Below are 17,980 nucleotides of genomic sequence, written 5' to 3'. Positions count from 1 at the left end.
AATTCAGGACGACTAAGTAGGGACTAAGGGCGTGTGTTCTTAATAGTCAGATCAGGAAAGATGAGACGTGCACGAGGCAAATATTTGCGCAGATTTCTGTCCCACGGCTGCTTTTCTGGTCCCACGTCTCAGTAATCCTGTACACTGTTGACTGAGCAACACATCAGATCCACGCAGATATTAAATAACTGTCTCTGGGGCATCAATGTCAGCTGCTTTCAAGCAAGGTAACTGCCAGCTCGTTGGCAATATGCCTAACCTGCCCTGTCAGCTCTTCATAATCATCATAACAACAACAAACAACTGCATTAGTAATATAGCCTAACCATATTGCAGCTTAAGAACTGCCACAAATATAAACATTTTACACATGGAATCAGATCCACCGGCTAAATAAACTCATGTGTGACTAACTACATTAACATGGCTCAGCTCTATCTTAAGTGTTCCACTGAGCCATGGCAGTCAACCAACATGCACAATACCAGGAGCTCAAACGCGCCTAATAGGATGCAGTCCTTATTGTTATTAATTACACCTGGGCTCCTCCTGCTAAAACAGTCTGGCACCCTGTGAGGAGGTGTGATACTAAACAAGTCCCAGCTTTGGATAGTAATGAACGTCTCTGCCATAAATACTGTACTCATTGCACAAGGGTGTATGACTATTATATAAGTAATAGACTAATAAGTAAGTATTTATAGTTTCAAGTATTAACTTAGTGTAAAATAAAGCTTTGCAAATTTTAAGTCTGTCTGGAAATAATATACAACCTTAAAATTGGACTTCTCAAAATTCAAAAGTCAAATATAAAAATATCAACATGTTGATAACATGAAACAAACCTTTTGAATAAACACTATTTCTTCAGAGAACAAGGACTGGGGATTATGGGTTTTAATGGCAAGTATGAACAGATAAAAGCAGGAAAAACCTGTTTCGATTTTCACTTCAGGATATGGATGCTGAATTACGACAGGTTTGAAAAATGAAAGTATCCTTTCACCAGTGCTGTAGAGTCATATCATTACCCAAGAGTTGTGAAATAGTAGTAGTGAACAGACAGCTCTTACTCAGTCATTCATAAAAAGATGCTATACACCAAGAGTCTTGCAGCGAACATCTAACAGATAAATAAAATAAATACCAGCTTCCATTTGAAATCTATCATTTGGACTACTGTCTTTTAGTATATTTTAAAGTTGTGCATATTTCATGTGGTTTCATTTTAAGTGCAGTATAGTTCAAGTGTATACAACGCTACTTGGTGATACACTGAAATAACATGCGGTAATTTTAAAATGAATGTTTTTGTTATTTTCCCCAACACGCAACAGGAAAAGATCAATGTGGACACAAAATCAAAGACCTTTAAATTCATTTTCAGGGCATACATTTTTTATTTTGTAAAAAAGAAACTACAGTAACTGGTACAAAAATATCTAATCTCATATGAAATGTAAAAGAACCATATTCATAATTAACTTATATGCATGTGTTTACAGTGTTTGTGCGTCTTGTGTGCGTGTCATGTGTTTACAGCTCAGACAAACTCGCGTGATGACTGAATTAATTGTTAACCTTGGTTTTTAGTCTCCTTCTCTGTCTGGTGGGGGAAACAGATGTGAGCAGTGACTCCTCCTTTGTCTTCTCATCTTTAACAGCAGGTTCCTGTCCGGGTTCAGTCTTTGTTTTAAAGTGGGATTTTGGAGTCGGGGAGCGTGGGGATCCAGCTTTAGGTCTCTTTGTAGGAGAGTTCTTGTGGGCTGATGGACAGCTGTGCTGGTTCAAACACACCGAGCAGAGAGGGTTGACAGGAAGACAAACCTGCTGCCCAAAACCCACGAGCAGCCAGTTGATCTCACTCCACAGCTCCCTGCAAAAGAGTGTGAACGGTTACTTTAAAGCTGAATTAATCAGTCACAGGGAAACTCCTGAATAACTGGTGATTCAGCTGCTCAATGCTTAAAGGGATAGTTCGGTTTTTTTGATATGAATCTATATGGCATCCCCATCATCAGTTACGTGCTGTGACGGTGACTTTCCCCGGACTGTGTCCCGTGAGCGGAGTTCCGGCCTGGTTTCGGTGCTGACGAATGTAGTCCGGCTAGTTGGCTGGGGTCACGAAAATAAAGCGTTTTTCTTCTCAAAACAATATGCGTTCAAAAGAGTGATACATTTGCATCACAAAACCGTTGTCCACGAAAAAGTCTGACCTCGCAATCGCTTGGCGCTATTTTCTCTCCCTCCGTATCACTGCGCGCTGCCGCCTGTAGACGGCTGTGCACGTTTCTATCAGCTGTTTCACGGAGTTTACTGCTCGGATAGTTCACATAAACATTTCTGATTGTGACACAAGTGATGAAGCCATCCCTTGTTTTAGCACAGAGCTAAAGGGAGAGCTTTATGAACCTGATGTGATGCTGAACTTCGTCAGATGGAGTTAGGTAAAGAGGTGGGTGATCGTTGCAGCGCAGTTCATGGTGGAAGATCAGACCTACAAACATACACAGACAGACAGCGTGCATCACCTGCACCGGACGGTGCTGCTGGAAAAAAAAGAAAGAAAAAAAAAGAACGGCACTACTCTCCAGCCAGCTGACGTGCAGCTCACCTGCGGCTCACCTGCAGCTGTCAGAGGAGCCTCAGATCTTCCATAACGGACTGCGCTGCATTACTGATCATCACCCTGTCCGTCACAGCTACAGCTGTGGTCTAACTTCAGCTTGTCACTTCCCTGTCCCTCCTCTCTCTCTCTCTGTCTGCTCGTTTTAACTCCATCTGACGAAGTTCAGCATCACATCAGGTTCATAAAGCTCTCCCTTTGGCTCTGTGCTAAAACAAGGGATGGCTTCATCACTTGTGTCACAATCAGAAATGTTTATGTGAACTATCCGAGCAGTAAACTCTAATAGCGGAGAGAAAATAGCGCCAAGCGATTGCGAGGTCAGACTTTTTCGTGGACAACGGTTTTGTGATGCAAATGTATCACTCTTTTGAACGCATATTGTTTTGAGAAGAAAAACGCTTTATTTTCGTGACCCCAGCCAACTAGCCGGACTACATTCGTCAGCACCGAAACCAGGCCGGAACTCCGCTCACGGGACACAGTCCGGGGAAAGTCACCGTCACAGCACGTAACTGATGATGGGGATGCCATATAGATTCATATCAAAAAACCCGAACTATCCCTTTAACAGACAAGTTTTAATTTGGTCTTTTCTTTGACACTGGGCTGAAAATAGTAGCCAAAAAGATTAATTTGTATTTATTTGGTTCCGTAACCACTGCCTTCGACTTCTCCTCCTGGGGTCCACCCAAGTCAACGTTCCCTCATACCGCAAAACAATTAGCATTTAAATGAAAACAAGAAAATATTAATAGTTCAACATTTTGGCAAATTGGCCCATTGCCATAATCGCTATAGTCATAGCAGTAGGTTCGTTACCTTTATTTGTCGGTGCAAGCTGTTTTTAGAACAGCAGAGCAGAGCGGCGAGCTGCTCAGAGCTACGCTACGGAGGCTAAAGGAATTTCACAGTTTTTCAGCAAGCTGACTCTGTATTTACCTCAAAAATTGGTCCGTTTCATAACGTTCCATTATTATCTCATAGCGTGGTGAATATGCAGGTCACAACTTGTCCACGAGAGCATTTTGAAGTTTTTGGATTGTGTATTTGATGAGTTTGATGATGGAAACCAAGAAATTCCTTTAGCCTCCGTGGCGTAGCTCTGAGCAGCTCGCGGCTCTGCTCTGCTCTTATAAAAACAGCACACACCGACAAATAAAGGTAACTAACCTACTCCTAAAACTATAGGGATTATGGCAATGGGCCAATTTGCCAAAATGTTGAACTATCCCTTTAACAAATAAAAAAAATGCTTTTGACTTGACTCAAACGATAAAAAAAACAAAAGCAGCATATGCAGTGACTGAATGATAAAATGAGGTTAAAGACAAAGACTATAACCACTATCTGATCAGATATCATGTAATCAAACCCTTTTGTTGATTAGATGATAAGAACAATGGTGACCTAGTTAAAGTTATTTGCATAAAAACATGAAACAACAATGTCAGAAATCATAATGGTGGTGGACTGCAGGTCTAAATGCACATAGCAAATAGTCTCTAGGAATGGCAAATTATAGAAAAAGTTGCTTACTGGTAATCTAGAATTTCTAGAACTTACCTTTGTATCAGCTCTAAATAATCTAACACTGAAATGGCAATAGGTGAAGGAGGTGAGAAGCTGCTTCTCATGCATTCATTGGGTCGGGTCAGGGTCTGACGTGCGTACAGTGCAGTTGAAAATCATTTAGCGGGTGACAGATTCACTCTTCCTCACATCATGTGATGAAAGGCTCTGGTCAGTCCCCCAAAAGTCAGTGGTTTGCTGTATGTTTCCAGGTCAGTCCTGATTCTGATATTTATAGATGTGTTGGTCCCTGCTAATCAGGTTGTGCAGGTCACCAGCAGTGAATTAGTCATGCTGTTACCTGGGTAACCACTCCTCCAGGGCCTTGCGTGTTTCCTCCGGGTTCTTGGTCGGCTTCCTGAGCCAGCCCAGCCGATTGGAGATACGATGAACGTGTGTGTCCACGCCTACACCAGAGATCAACAACATCAATCACAACAGACACATCCATGAATTTGAATAAAGAAAAAAAAAAAATTGAATGTAATACGTACACACTGCTGCACAGATTCAGCTTTACTATTTCCACTTAAACAGTTGTATTCAATTATATAACATAACATATGATCATAGATTATCGTACATAAAATTTATATTACAGCACTGGATTTTTTTTTTTTAACTATGTTTGAGTAAAATTCACATTTTTGTTTTATTCTATAAACTACTGACAACATTTTTCCCAAATTTGAAATAAAAATATTGTCATTTAGAGCATTTATTTGCAGAAAATGACAACTGATTAAAATAACAAAAAAGATGCAGTGTTTTCAAACCTCGAATAATGCAAAGAAAACAAGTTTATATTCATTTTTTAACAACATAACACTCATCTTAGGAAGAGTTCAGAAATCAACATTGGTGGAACCCAAATTTTTAATCACAGCAGTGGTTTTTATAATCTTCATCGTTAAATATGATGTGACTCTATCAGTGCCTCCCGCTTCTGCTGAAATTCAATAGAGACTGGAACTGAATGGTTTCCACACATGTAGAGATGCTGATTTAAGAAAAATTTGGAGGGGTCTCTTAATTTATTCCAGTGCTGTATAGCTTTAGTGACTGTAGACCGATCATTCAAGTCACTGAATGACCAAAACCATTTATACTTTTCTTTTCTTAATGTTAGATTTTTAAAAAAGCTTGTGTTGTTTTTTGCTTGTACAAAAAAGGAAAACAATTGTCTGACATTCTCAAAGCAAATGATTTATCAACAGACAAACTAATCATTTGTTGCAGCCTTAAAGGGATAGTTCAACATTTTGGCAAATTGGCCCATTGCCATAATCGCTATAGTCATAGCAGTAGGTTCGTTACCTTTAATTGTCGGTGTAAGCTATTTTTAGAATGGAGGAGCGGAGCAGCAGGCTGCTCAGGGCTATACTATGGAGGCTAAAGGAATTTCTTGGTTTGCCTCATCAAACTCATCAAATACAAAATCCCAAAACTCCAAAACGCTTTCGTGGACAAGTTGTGACCTGCACATTCACCACGTTATGAGATAATAATGGAACGTTACGAAACAGAGCCGTTTTCGAGGTAAATACAGGGTAAATATAGTCCGCTTGCTGAAAAACTGTCCCTGAACGCAACACGTATCAGCGGTTTTGCATGAATTTACCTCGAAAACAGCTCCGTCTCGTAACGTTCCGTTATTATCTCATAGCGTGGTGATTGTGCAGCTCACAACTTGTCCACAACAGCCTTTTGGAGTTGTTAGGTTGTGTATTTGATGAGTTTGATGAGGCAAACCAATAAATTCCTTTAGCCTCCATAGCATAGCCCTGAGCAGCCTGCCGCTCCGCTCCTCCGTTCTAAAAATATCTTGCACCGACAATTAAAGGTAACGAACCTACTGCTATGACTATAGCGATTATGGCAATGGGCCAATTTGCCAAAATGTTGAACTATCCCTTTAATTGTTGACTGTAGTTAGTGCAGGGAAGAGCCTCAGGATTAGTTTATTAATTTACTGGAAAAAACAGCAAGCACACACAAGGCAAATACTTCTTGTTTGCTACCATAATGTGAAAATGTTATACTCATTGACTGTATTTACTTTATTCCTTGTGTGTTCCTACCTATTCCAGACACCTGGTCCCAGGCGATGTCCATGGCCAGATGAGCCATCTTAGGCCCAACTCCCGGCAGACGGACCAGCCCCTCCACGCTGTTGGGGATGTCACCTTCAAACTCTTTCTGCAGCATGGCCGTTGTCAGCTTCAAGTACTTCACTTTAGTCTGGAGGAGAGTGGGGGCCACAAACCAGGAGAGGAGTCATTCAGTCACGAAACAAACGTCAAATGATCGAGCGTGTGAAAGTGGAAAATAAGTGTTGTGATGGGAGACTTGAGAGTTATCTTGTGTTACCCTCCAGAAGCCGACGGGGTAGATGAGCTTTCCCAGTGTTTCGTCATCAGTGCTGAGTAGATTTTCCACAGTGCAGCCGTGAGCTCGGAGCCTCTGCATGGCTGCTGCCGTCACCTGGTCCTTGGTCTGACTGGACAGCATGAGAGACACCAACACCTGGAAGCGTCTCACCTGCACCAGCAGCAGAAAATAACAACACGATGTAACTGCTGGCTTACTTTAGACTTAAAAAGAAATGACTCTGCACTAGGGATGTCATGATTACTTGTTTTCAAAATTAATCGTGGTATTAAACACCACAATTAATTAATCGTAAAGATTCCTAAATACTGTTACTTTCACAAAAATATTGGCAGATGTGCAAAAACAAAGGTAAATGCACAGATACTGGTCCATTTAACTAACGTAACATTGAATTGGTAGGAATTTAAATGTTACCCTGTCATTTTTAATTTTAAAAAAAAGCAAAATAAAACAAAAACGATTAAAATGAACGCAAACATTTGATATAGATAACAATTTATGACCTGAATATTTCAAACATTTCCCCTGGGGATTAAGAATTGGTCATATATTAATAGATACGTGAAATATTTTGTGTAAACAATGAGTAATGTAATTATATTTTGACTATATTTGATTTTACACATTCAGTGTTGTGAAATTAATTAATGCAAAATAATTGTGATAATCGTAGTACCGTGATTATTTCTCTGACAATAATAGTACCAAGAAAATGTATAATCGTGACATCCCTACTCTGCAACCTACTGGTGGAGGGGCTCCTGTGTCGTAGCATTTCTCCGCTCCCATCTTATCTACAGGTGCGTCTCGGCTGCTCCTCATCTCCCGGATGAATCCTAACTGTTTCTTCCAGTCGGGGGGTTCCCAGCGCTCCGTCTTCACCGCTGAAACGCCTTCATCCCTGTCATACTCCACCTTCAGCTGTCTCCTCCTGCGGCTGTGTGAAGACAGCGGGAGAGCGTCCGCTTCTGTTTTGAGCTTCACAGGAGCCTGTTGCAGCAATCCATGACTCCCATCTGGACACAGAGAGGGAAGAGACTGAGAGTGAGAAACACCTAACCCACCGCCAGGCTACATAACTAGAAAACACAATCAAAAAATAAAGCTACAGTGGCGCCTGCTCAACCTATTGATACGGCATTTACAGAGGCCTTAGTCCTCACTGTAGCCGGCGCTTTAAAAACACATCTTTTCTCCTTGGCCTTCGGATCCACAGGGACTTCTAATCCTGGCTAGTTTTGTTCAAATGTCCATGTGTAATCTTAACATAATCTTGCACTGTTGTTTATGACTACTGTAGCCGTGCACGTATGCGTATGTATGTGTATGTGTATGTATGTGCATATGTTTGTATGTATGTGCCACATGCATTTGTGTGTGAGAATGTGTGATGGTATGCATGTTTTCTTGTTTCTTGTACATGCGTTGTTGTTTTTTTGTTTCTGTCTCTGCTCTGTGAAGCACTTTGGACGACTGTCACAGGTCTTTTAACTGTGCTATATAAATAAAAGTGAACTTGAACTTGAACTTAAAAAATAAAATAAAATAAAGCTACAGTATATCCTCTTTAATTCAGCCACAATAACAGCAAAACCAAAACCAACACTGCCATGTGAGTTCCTTCCAGTTCATCCCAGAGCTGCTGGATGTGGCTGAGTGAGGTCAGTCAGCTCTGTAGCCTATGTGGAAAAAACACTGAGAAAAGTCAACTCATAATGTGTTTCTGCTTTACTTACTCTTTGGTCATCGTTCATTCATTCCTGAATATGACTATGTTGTAGTGAAACTGAGCCAAACTGGTAAAAAAAAAGCTCCAGACCCACAACAGCTGCATTTGTGATGTGTCATATCAGTGGCCATGTCCTCTGAGGGCTGATGCAGGTCAGATGGGATGTTGAGCAGACTGGAAGAGCAGCTCGTCTCCTCCTCACCTGCTCTCTATCGATCAAACTAGTTGACTGATGGTTCATGATTTGCTCCTGAATGGTATCAGCCTGTTGAGTGCGTGTGCAGCTGTGTGCAACAACATTACCTGGAGTCAGTGAGGGTCCTCGCTCACAGACCGTCGCCTCCTCCTCCTCCTCCTTCACCTTCACCTCCACGCTGGGAACCGGACCCACGTCGCTCCTCCGTCTGCTGGTGAGTTTGGAGCCCAGAGAGCAGCCGGCAGTCCGAGCCGCCCTCCGAGTGACCACAGAGCCGCTGTGCATGAAGTAAGGAGAAGTCATAACGAAACACGGGACCACGCAACAGACCCTCGAGCTGCGGCGCAGTGCAAGCATAGAAGCTGAAGTTGGTTTCTCATTCGTAGTGCTGTTGTGGTCACGAGGGGAGCAGAAAAGTACAACACCCATTGTAAATAAACAATAACAATTAACCATTAAATAATTATGTTTTATAAAACCACTTATCTCACAACAGCTGCTAGACTATCATGAGATTTGAGGCTTTTAAATTATAAATAGGCCCAACACTAAACTGACAATGATCAAACTAAAGTTAATAAATAAATATAATCTAATATCTTTCCTGAGATGGTTTGGTATTCCCATTTTTTATGGTATATTGTCAGTCCTGTATACACATCACAGCAGTCTAGATGAAATTCAATCATGCATTTGCATACACATGATAACACCTGCTCCTCTTTGAATGCTAAAACATTTTCCTACTCTTCTCGTTCCCACTGCTTTTACCACAGTCTATCTTTCTATTCTTAATAAAACACTTAAGGTAGCTTCCTATAATGAAGGCCTTTAACGGTTCATTTACAAGCAATACTATCAATATCATAACAATAAAAAGATGTTTGCCCATTTGCTGTGCTGGAATAATAACAAAAGCTTTGCTCTGTGAATTATAAAAAAATTACACACAAAAACCCATACAATTTAATGTTGAAGGAGCCAGTATTGTTATCCCCATAAAACAGGCTGTCAGTCAGCAATCCCTCTAAACCAGTGGTCCCCAAACTACGGCCCGCGGGCCGCATCCGGCCCGCGCTCAAATTCCAACCGGCCCGCGGCCTCTGTCATAAAAAAAAATCAATAATATGCGGCCCGCCAGCACGTACAATTTTTTTCCAGCCTCGATATATTGCCATGTGCATGCCTGTTTGTTTTCCTCGTCTCTGGCCTCCAAACAGGCTGAATGACAAGAGGCTTCACTCTGTGACTCGGTCTCAGCACCTGGGCGCGTTTGTTCCATAGCGGAATGACATGAGGGAGTGAGGCCTCTTGTCAGTCATCCAGGATCTTTGTCTCCGTGGGGGGAGGCGGGGCCGCTACCACACCGTACAACACACACAGTGCAGCATGTGAGGAGCAACCAGGGAGCAACGCTAGGTAACGTCAGTTGCCAACTTGGTGACTTTCTCCCTAAATCTGGCGACTTTCCAAACCCTCTCATCAACTTTCTTTTTGACAAAAGCCACTGGCGACAAATCTAGCGACTTTTCCGGTGCTGTTTTACAAACGCTTCTGGTTTGGAGACTCGGACGTGAAAGCACGTCATCATCACTGCTGTTTTCACCGAGCAGCGGTGCTGCCGTGAGCCCCCCGCCCCCGTCCCTACAGCACTCAGCGGCGGTGTGACGGAGCTGTCCCCGCTACAGAGACCCGCTCCACGCCGCTGACACCCCCACCCCACTTAGAGCGACATACACAGCCTCAGCTCAGTCACTCACCTCATCTACTGTGATGACACGGTCAATATCTATTCAAGTGCAGTTTTGTTGAGACTTGATAAGCCATTTTATTTATTGTTTTGGTTGTGTGTGGTTTTATATTTGAGTGCATCTTTTCTTAACAGAGACAGGGTCTATTCTTGTTTTTGATTTGATTTTTATTCAAGCGCAATTTTTCATTTTTTAAAAATATAATATAATATAAAATATAGCCTAATAATGTTTCAAATTAACCTAGATATGTTTAAGCTTCCTTTTTTCCCCAGACATTTAGGCTATGTCATTTTATCTGGTCTTCAAATATGAAAAGCAGAGTGATTTTGATTAAAAAAAAATGTGAAGAAATTAAAAGAATTCCATTTGCAATGAAAAAAAAGTATTAAATAGTTAATTTGCATTTAATGTTAATGGTTCAAAGGATGTCAGGCTGAAAGGTCGGCCGACCCGGCCCCCACACATTTTTACTTAACCAAATCTGGCCCTCTTTGCAAAAAGTTTGGGGACCCCTGCTCTAAACTGCAAAACAGCCAGGGTAATCACTGCTCACTTTTAGGTTTACTCTAATTCCACCACATATGGAAACAAGCATAAACAGTATGATCGAAACTATGCTAATATAGCTTATTACAGCAAATATACAGTGAAAGTCTGGTGTGATGCTGAAACCTGCAGCCACATGTGGAACAGTTTGCTCAAGCCTGTCATAGAGTAAGTAAGAACAGAGGAAAAACAATGTGAGCATGAGTAGCCTACTACTCATTAGTGTGTTAAAACATGAACAGAAATGTTGCCTATTTAATCATTTGGTTTCTCTTAAAATTCAAAATGTGTGACCTGCAGTAGGCCTACTTGTTTGTTCAATCTTAATATGAATTATGTTATGAGCATAGCGCCACCTAAAGGCAGCAGGACGAAGGTGCAATGACTCACCGATAAGAAACCAACTTCAGCAGCTTGAGTGGTTCTCTGCTAGCTAACTTTTCCGTCGGGTAACGTTTCAGAGTTTCAGGAGGTGAAGCTAATTAAGTCACGTATTGTTTTACTCTAAGGTCGTGTCACTGGGGCATTTGGGACGACGACGACAGCTAACCTTTGCGAAGACATTAGTGCTTAAGTTTTGTCATAACACAGAAAAAATAGAGTAACAAACGGGCTTTAGCATAGTTTCGGGATTTAGCTCGCGCGAAACTGCATTTCCCATGAGCTAGCGCGGCAAACGTGTTTTTGTAGGAAGTGGCCCTGTCACAGCGTTAGTGTGCCATCCGGTTGAGGAGTGGAGGACTGAGCTTGGACGGGAACAAGCTCTGAGCTGCACACAGACTCGTATCCATGCTGAGAGACAGGCGGCTCGCTCGGCTGCGGGTGGACGAAGCCTCGGCTGAATGAAACCGAAAGCAACACGACTTTGATAAGGTGAGAGGAGACGGGGCAGGAGCGGGAGGAGGAGGCGTTGTTGTTTTTAAGCGACCAGACAGACCTTGAATGCCACAGAAGAAGAAGGAGGCAAATGTAAAGCGACGCTAACGGGTCAGCAGCAGCAGCAGCAGCAGCGCCATTGTAGCCTACACTTTGTGTCTTGTTTGTGTCGCGGTGCGTTCACGGGTCAGTCGGCTGCGGTCCGAGGCTACCTGGCACCGCTGCTGCTGCTGCTGTGGTGGCGGTGGTTGTTGTTGTTGAACTCAAACAGACCAGTCGTTGTCTGCCTGCTCACCTCCCTCCCCTCTGTCTCTGTCAAGTCCACATGACAGCAAATTCTTCAAACCTGCCCCCCCCTCCCCACCTCCTCTCTCTTACCCTTCACCCCCCCGCGGGTTTACACATTAACAGACTGGGACTACAAACTTCACTGCCTGATAGTTGTAGATAGGAGTCTTAAATGGTCTGTTCACCAAAATTACACAAAGTGGGGTTTAATTTATGTAACTGCAGCGCCCTGACGCAGAAACACGAACAGTGAAATGTCATGTTTTGTAAATAACAGTACAACAAATTACAGTGTTGCAGTACAATTAGGCTACGAAAAACCCTGCACTGATATGTAACTGTTATTAATTGAAATCCTAACACAGATGATACAGAGCCTCCTCTGTTCTCCCACTACACTATAGTTTGGGATTATTTGTCCAGGATCAAAAATAACTGGACACACACATTCCTGTCCATGTTAAATAGGTCAAACAGGAAAACATGTTGTGCAAAGATCCTAAAAATACTTACTCTTCTCTGTAATGATATATTGATCATCACATAAGACGAGTTAAGGCAGTGATGACTGTACAATGAATGTGTTTTCAACAATGTCTGACTCAACATCTGTGTGACACACCACCTTAGCTAAATTATTGCCTGGTGATTACCCTGATTTCCTCTTTAGCAATCTGGTAAACAACACACTGTCAAAGGCACAGAAACAGACAAAGGGTAAATAATGGAAACATGTGAATGCTCATTATAAACGTACTTATTTATAGACATATTTCATCATGTGCAGAATTATAACTTAAAAACAAATACAAGTCATACTCTTATTTGTTTTGTAGGGTGTAACAAAATAGAAATGAGGGAGGAGTGAAGGCTTACAGTAACAGCAGATGGCACCAATGCAAACATGCAAAACCATAGAATATCCTCTGCATGTAGCTATCAAATGTTACGAGATAACATTATGACTTCAGCAGCCTCTGAAAATCAATCTCACATCCTCCAAAAGTCAAAGAAAGAGAGAAAGACAACAGTGGACATGAATATTGAATGTCTGTTATATGCAGACATTTTTCACGCATGAAATATCACCACAAAAATCAGAGACTCAAAAGAAGAAGTACAGGTATCCTCAAGAATGCCACTGTATTTTGTAAACCTCCTATTCACCTGCACAGAGATATTACTCATGGTTTTGCTGCCATCACAAAACAAAGGAGGTGATCACATCTTGGTTTGTAGTGAAACACTGTGAATGGTGTATTAGTTCTCACTGCCAACATGTTACCATTGTACCTAAAGCTAATGTTGTGCTGTCACGTACAATAACATGATTTTTTGCCTCTATCCATCTCTTAAATAGCTCACTGCAAAGTGATTGAACGATTGCGGTGGATTTTGGCAGAGAGCAGTTATGTCCTTTTGTCATCATCCATCCAGTTGCTGGCTGGCAAACCACATCATGTTTCAACTTAGAGAATGTCCGTAGTATTTTCAGGACTTGGACTGTGATGCTTGTTGCAAAGTTTCTAAATGTGTGTTACTGTTTCTTCAGGAAGCCACCAGTCCCAGTCTGTGCAGCCTGTCTCCATTCCCGGCCGAGCCATGAATAAACAACCAAGTAAAGAGAGTCTGAAGGACAAGGTGAAGGGGATCTTTGGGCTGGGAACTCCACGGCCACCGAGCAAACAGAGTGACGCCAAAACGTCCGAGTTTATCATTACGACTGACATCATCAAGGTGTGCAGAGAGACAGTGCATGCACGAGTTCACCTTACCCGTCATGTTTTATGTGGGCTTACTCTTCATTTCTTCATATTTCAGGAGCTCCACCCAGACTGCGGTCTGAGCAACCGCGTTCGAATGATGAACCACGTCTGTGACCTTGCAAAAACAAAAAAATTTGAGGAGGTGAGTAGTATGCACCGGGTGTCACATTGTGGATACAGCAGCACAAGCAATCACCTTTTGTTTGTAAAACTGTGTGCACACATGCATATGTTTCAGCACGCAGTGGAGGCAGTGTGGAAAGCTGTGGAGGACATGCTGACTCCAGAGCAGCCGCCTGAGGCCCGACATGCCGTACTGCAGCTGCTGAGGGCCATCATACAGGGACAGGTAGGTACAGTATGTAGAACCGATGTGTACACACAAGCAATGGAAATATAGCTGGAAACATAGTTCTTGTTACTTCTTTAAATCATATTTTTTGTTTATTTGAAGGGAGAGCGACTCGGCCCTCTGAGAGCCTACTTTTTCAAGGTGATCAGAGATTACCAACCCAGCAACGAAGACCTCTCTGACAGGCTGGAGGTCTTCAAGGCTTTAACGGAAAATGGAAAAGACATCACCTACCTGGAGGAGGACATAGGTAAAAGTCCTCATGGAAAACTCATAAAGCATTTTGAAAACTTCACCTCTTATCGTCTTAATCCCCAGCACAATCCTCTCTGCCATGAATTTCATTGAGGTCAAATTGAGAACAAATACAGACTTTAAACTGACCTGCCAACATTTCATACTGCACTTCTCTGTCTTTGAAATTCCTTTATTTGGATAAATGATGTTTGTGATTATTGCTTCTAAAGGCATAAATTGTCCTTTACTATGATATTTACTGGTATGCTTTTTTCTGTTGTTGCTGTTTTCTCCTCTCCCACAGCACGCTTTGTCCTCCTTTGGATGGACATCGGTCTCACCTCCGATTTCCTCCATGTTCTTGTAAATCTGGTGAAGTTCAACAGCTGCTACCTGGACCAAAATGTCTCCATTATGGTCCAGTAAGTCAGACAGACAAAGAGACACACACAGTTTTGTTCCTTGTTAATTTTGAAAAACGTTTATAACTTGCTTTTTCTTGCTTGTTCTTTCATGCTCTCTGCAGAAAAATCTGCCTACTGTGCAATAGAACAACATCCTCAACAGATATTGAGGTGAGCTTTTGTTTTTCCTTCGTTTTACTCATTACATAACTTGAGCAACTGTAACCGCAGTGCAACATGTTTTCAACAAGTGTCAGCTGAGGAACAATCAGCACATTCTTTGTTCAGTCATCTTGTTAGCATTCAACAGAACATGCTGCCTTGTTCAAAATCATAGCTGTTGTTGACTGGTAACAGACACCTAATTCGGCCATTACAGACCTTGTGTCAGTTATTCGCTCTGTTAAAGGTTCAGAGAAAAAAAAAAAGTTTAATCAAATATCTGACCCAAAGCAAAATGTGAAAAAGGGCCACCCTTTTCCACACTCAGGGAAGAATGAAAAGTATATTCTTGAGACGAAAGAGCTCAAGTGGGGATTCATTTGTTTGTAGTTATGTGCACAGTGTTTGCTATAAGTGTGTTTCTTGGCACCATGTTGTCCTAGCAGATAATCAACCTACAGGTTGGGAGGAAGCAGTTTTATTTCATCTGTGTTGCTCTGATTCACAGATGTTGTGTACAGTTCACCAATGTGATTTGTGCAGAAATGTTGGATGTTGAAGTTATACTGTATTTTATAATTGGCAACGGCATTACAGACTCGAATAGAGCTCATGACATCTATTTACTTTTTGAGGAGGAAAACACATCCACATAAAGATAATTAACAGGAAAATCTAAGTGTGGTGTAAACAAGTTTGTTAGCTATAGCCATATAAACTATACACGCCCTATAGCCATTAATTACCTAATGAACTCAGTATTAAAGCAGAAGTGAGTGGTCCGGTCGTTTTCACTAATGCTGCGTTCCAGGCAGGCTTTTGAAATCGTAAATTACAGCTTCAAGTCACAATTTACGACTTTGTAGCGTTCCAGGCAACCCACTCGTGTTTTTCCGACCTGTTTTACCGGTGAAAGTCACTATAACGGCCACTCGTAACTTCCGACCGGTGAACTCGTACCAGATCGAACTGGTACGACTTCACGGTCGGAAAAATACGAGTTTCCTTGAACGCACCATAACAGTCCTCGTCGCTACGTCACCACATTCACGGCGTTCCTTGGCTGCACACACAGCCCTGCATGCCGTTCTCTCTCCTCATTGGATAAAAACTGTAGGATACGATAAATGTTTTCTCTTCGGCTCAGAGCAGAGCAGAGTGACTGAGAGACCCGTGTTTCAGTCCAAACACTCTATGTAAGTGATTGCTGTCGGAAGATATAACTATTTAAGACTTATATTAACACAAATGTATCACTCACTTCTGCTTTAACGCCTGCTTAATTGACATATACCAGTCTAAGTCTGTGACCTGCTGTTGTTAATTCTGTTGGTGTGTTGTCTGTGTTTACAGGTAGCACTACAAGTCCTGGATGCAGTGGTGTGTTACAACTGCCTGCCCTCAGACTCTCTCACAGTCTTCATCATCACACTCTGCCGCACAGTCAATGTCAAGGAGTTTTGTGAATCCTGCTGGAAGGTGAGAGAAGAAGACACATGCATATACATTACATACACACACACACTTTACACGAGCATGTTTGCCTTTTGTCTAAATGCTCTGATTTGATGGCGCATAAGTCATATTTGCGTTTTCTTTTCTTCTCCTCCCCTGTTGTTCTCTCTTGTCATGTTCCGTCTGTGCAGCTAATGAGGAAGGTGTTGGGGACTCACCTCGGCCACAGTGCTATTTACACCATGTGCCGCATCATGGAGGAGAGGTATTGTTAATGTCCCAGCTTTAAGTATATTTCTGACCATATGGTTCAGCAATAAACTTCATAAACCAAACGGTTTAACTACTGTGTATTGTAAGTTGTGCCCTGTTTGTGTTTCTTTCCACCTATGTGCGATCTGACCAGGGTGTACATGGAAGATGCACCATTGCTGAGAGGAGCTGTTTTTTTTGTTGGAATGGCATTGTGGGGCGCACACAGACTCTCTGCTCTCAAAAACACACCCACACTGGTTCTGCCATCTTTCTATAAGGTAACACACACATGCGCACAGTACATGGTTTGTTTCCTTGTCAACATGTGATTTATTGTAAAATCTAATGTCTAATCTTATGATATTGTGGTCAAAAGGGTCTTTTATTAAAGGTATAATATGTAGGAATTCCCCCCCATCTAGCGGTGCGGTTGCATATCTGAATGTATTCTTGATGTTGCATTCAGGTGAAATCGGGCAGACGTCAGACAGACAACAGACGCTGCATGTAACAGGATAAACAAGCGTCTATGTAAACAAGTGGTCCGCCAGCACGAGGCAAAACAATACAGGCGTGACAATGTGTTGTCATGGTGATGTCGTATTGTTTACCTGACCCACGTTTTACCGTCTTTCTCTCGTTGAGTAAAAATAGTCTAGAAGCACCTAATGTTTTATTACAGTAAATAATACTGAAGATATTTTCTGTTTAGCAGTATCCAGTGGGTCGGTTGTTGTCCCATCTTCAGCTCTGTTGATTTAAAAAAAATTGTAGTAGTAGAGATAGATGAGAAACAACAAATTAGAGTGTAGTTGGAGAAACCATGACTAATCTTGATGCTATGAATGCAAATCAAATTAGTTGTAGTGACTGTTGCCGTCTGATCTCTGCCCCTCAGGCCATGTCGAGTGCCAACGAGGTGGTGTCCTATGAAATCGTCCTCTCCATCACCAGACTGATCAAAAAGTACGGCAAGGAGCTGCAGGTGGTCACGTGGGACATCCTGCTGGGCATCATAGAACGGTTGTTGCTGCAGATCCAGGTACATACAGATAAATGCTGCACATGTACACACACAAACGCAGTAAAATAGTTTGTTGAACTTGCGGTCTTTCTCATCTGTCTTTAACAGACAATAGGCAGCGCAGAGTTGAAGTCCATCGTGTATGAGCTGTTAACCACAGTAGAGGAGCTGTATGAGCAGAACGGGTACCACGGCTCCACAGAGAAGTTCTTCAGTCTGGTGGAGAAATGTGCTGACAAGAGACCTGTGAGTTCTTTGGTGCATCATTCTGTCTCTCTCTGCGCAGTCCTGTCCTGTCATTCAGTCCTCCTACATACTGCTGCTTCTGTTTTAATCTTGCTCGT

The 17,980-nt window shown here is 42.1% G+C and overlaps 2 protein-coding genes across 3 annotated transcripts in view; one reads left to right on the top strand and one right to left on the bottom strand.

Annotated features, from left to right (window-relative positions):
- Positions 1-1,046: 1,046 nt before the first annotated feature.
- nthl1 (nth-like DNA glycosylase 1) lies at positions 1,047-11,338 on the bottom strand. Its single transcript, XM_083975499.1, has 7 exons — positions 11,208-11,338; positions 8,625-8,905; positions 7,340-7,608; positions 6,569-6,739; positions 6,280-6,439; positions 4,500-4,605; positions 1,047-1,876 (listed from the first exon to the last, which is right to left on the bottom strand). Exons 2-7 carry the CDS (start codon positions 8,872-8,874, stop codon positions 1,570-1,572), a joined length of 1,263 nt encoding a protein of 420 aa, XP_083831625.1. The 5' UTR covers positions 8,875-8,905; positions 11,208-11,338; the 3' UTR covers positions 1,047-1,569.
- Positions 11,294-17,980, top strand: part of tsc2 (TSC complex subunit 2) — a 25,540-nt gene continuing 18,853 nt past the window's right edge. The window contains exons 1-12 of one of the 2 annotated variants that reach the window (XM_083975479.1): positions 11,294-11,690; positions 13,534-13,718; positions 13,803-13,889; positions 13,986-14,096; positions 14,202-14,349; positions 14,641-14,758; positions 14,863-14,911; positions 16,256-16,381; positions 16,549-16,622; positions 16,764-16,890; positions 17,511-17,654; positions 17,745-17,882. In XM_083975479.1, the coding sequence (XP_083831605.1) occupies positions 13,584-13,718; positions 13,803-13,889; positions 13,986-14,096; positions 14,202-14,349; positions 14,641-14,758; positions 14,863-14,911; positions 16,256-16,381; positions 16,549-16,622; positions 16,764-16,890; positions 17,511-17,654; positions 17,745-17,882 (1,257 nt within the window). In that variant the 5' untranslated portion in view covers positions 11,294-11,690; positions 13,534-13,583. The remainder of the gene's footprint in view (positions 11,691-13,533; positions 13,719-13,802; positions 13,890-13,985; positions 14,097-14,201; positions 14,350-14,640; positions 14,759-14,862; positions 14,912-16,255; positions 16,382-16,548; positions 16,623-16,763; positions 16,891-17,510; positions 17,655-17,744; positions 17,883-17,980) is intronic. The other variant, XM_083975480.1, reaches the window with a different exon arrangement.

This window comes from Trachurus trachurus (genome assembly GCF_905171665.1).
Source record: "Trachurus trachurus genome assembly, chromosome: 1".
NCBI classification, from domain to species: Eukaryota; Metazoa; Chordata; class Actinopteri; order Carangiformes; family Carangidae; genus Trachurus; species Trachurus trachurus.
Note: the sequence above shows the minus strand (reverse complement) of the source record. Positions and strands in the feature narration are given on the sequence as shown.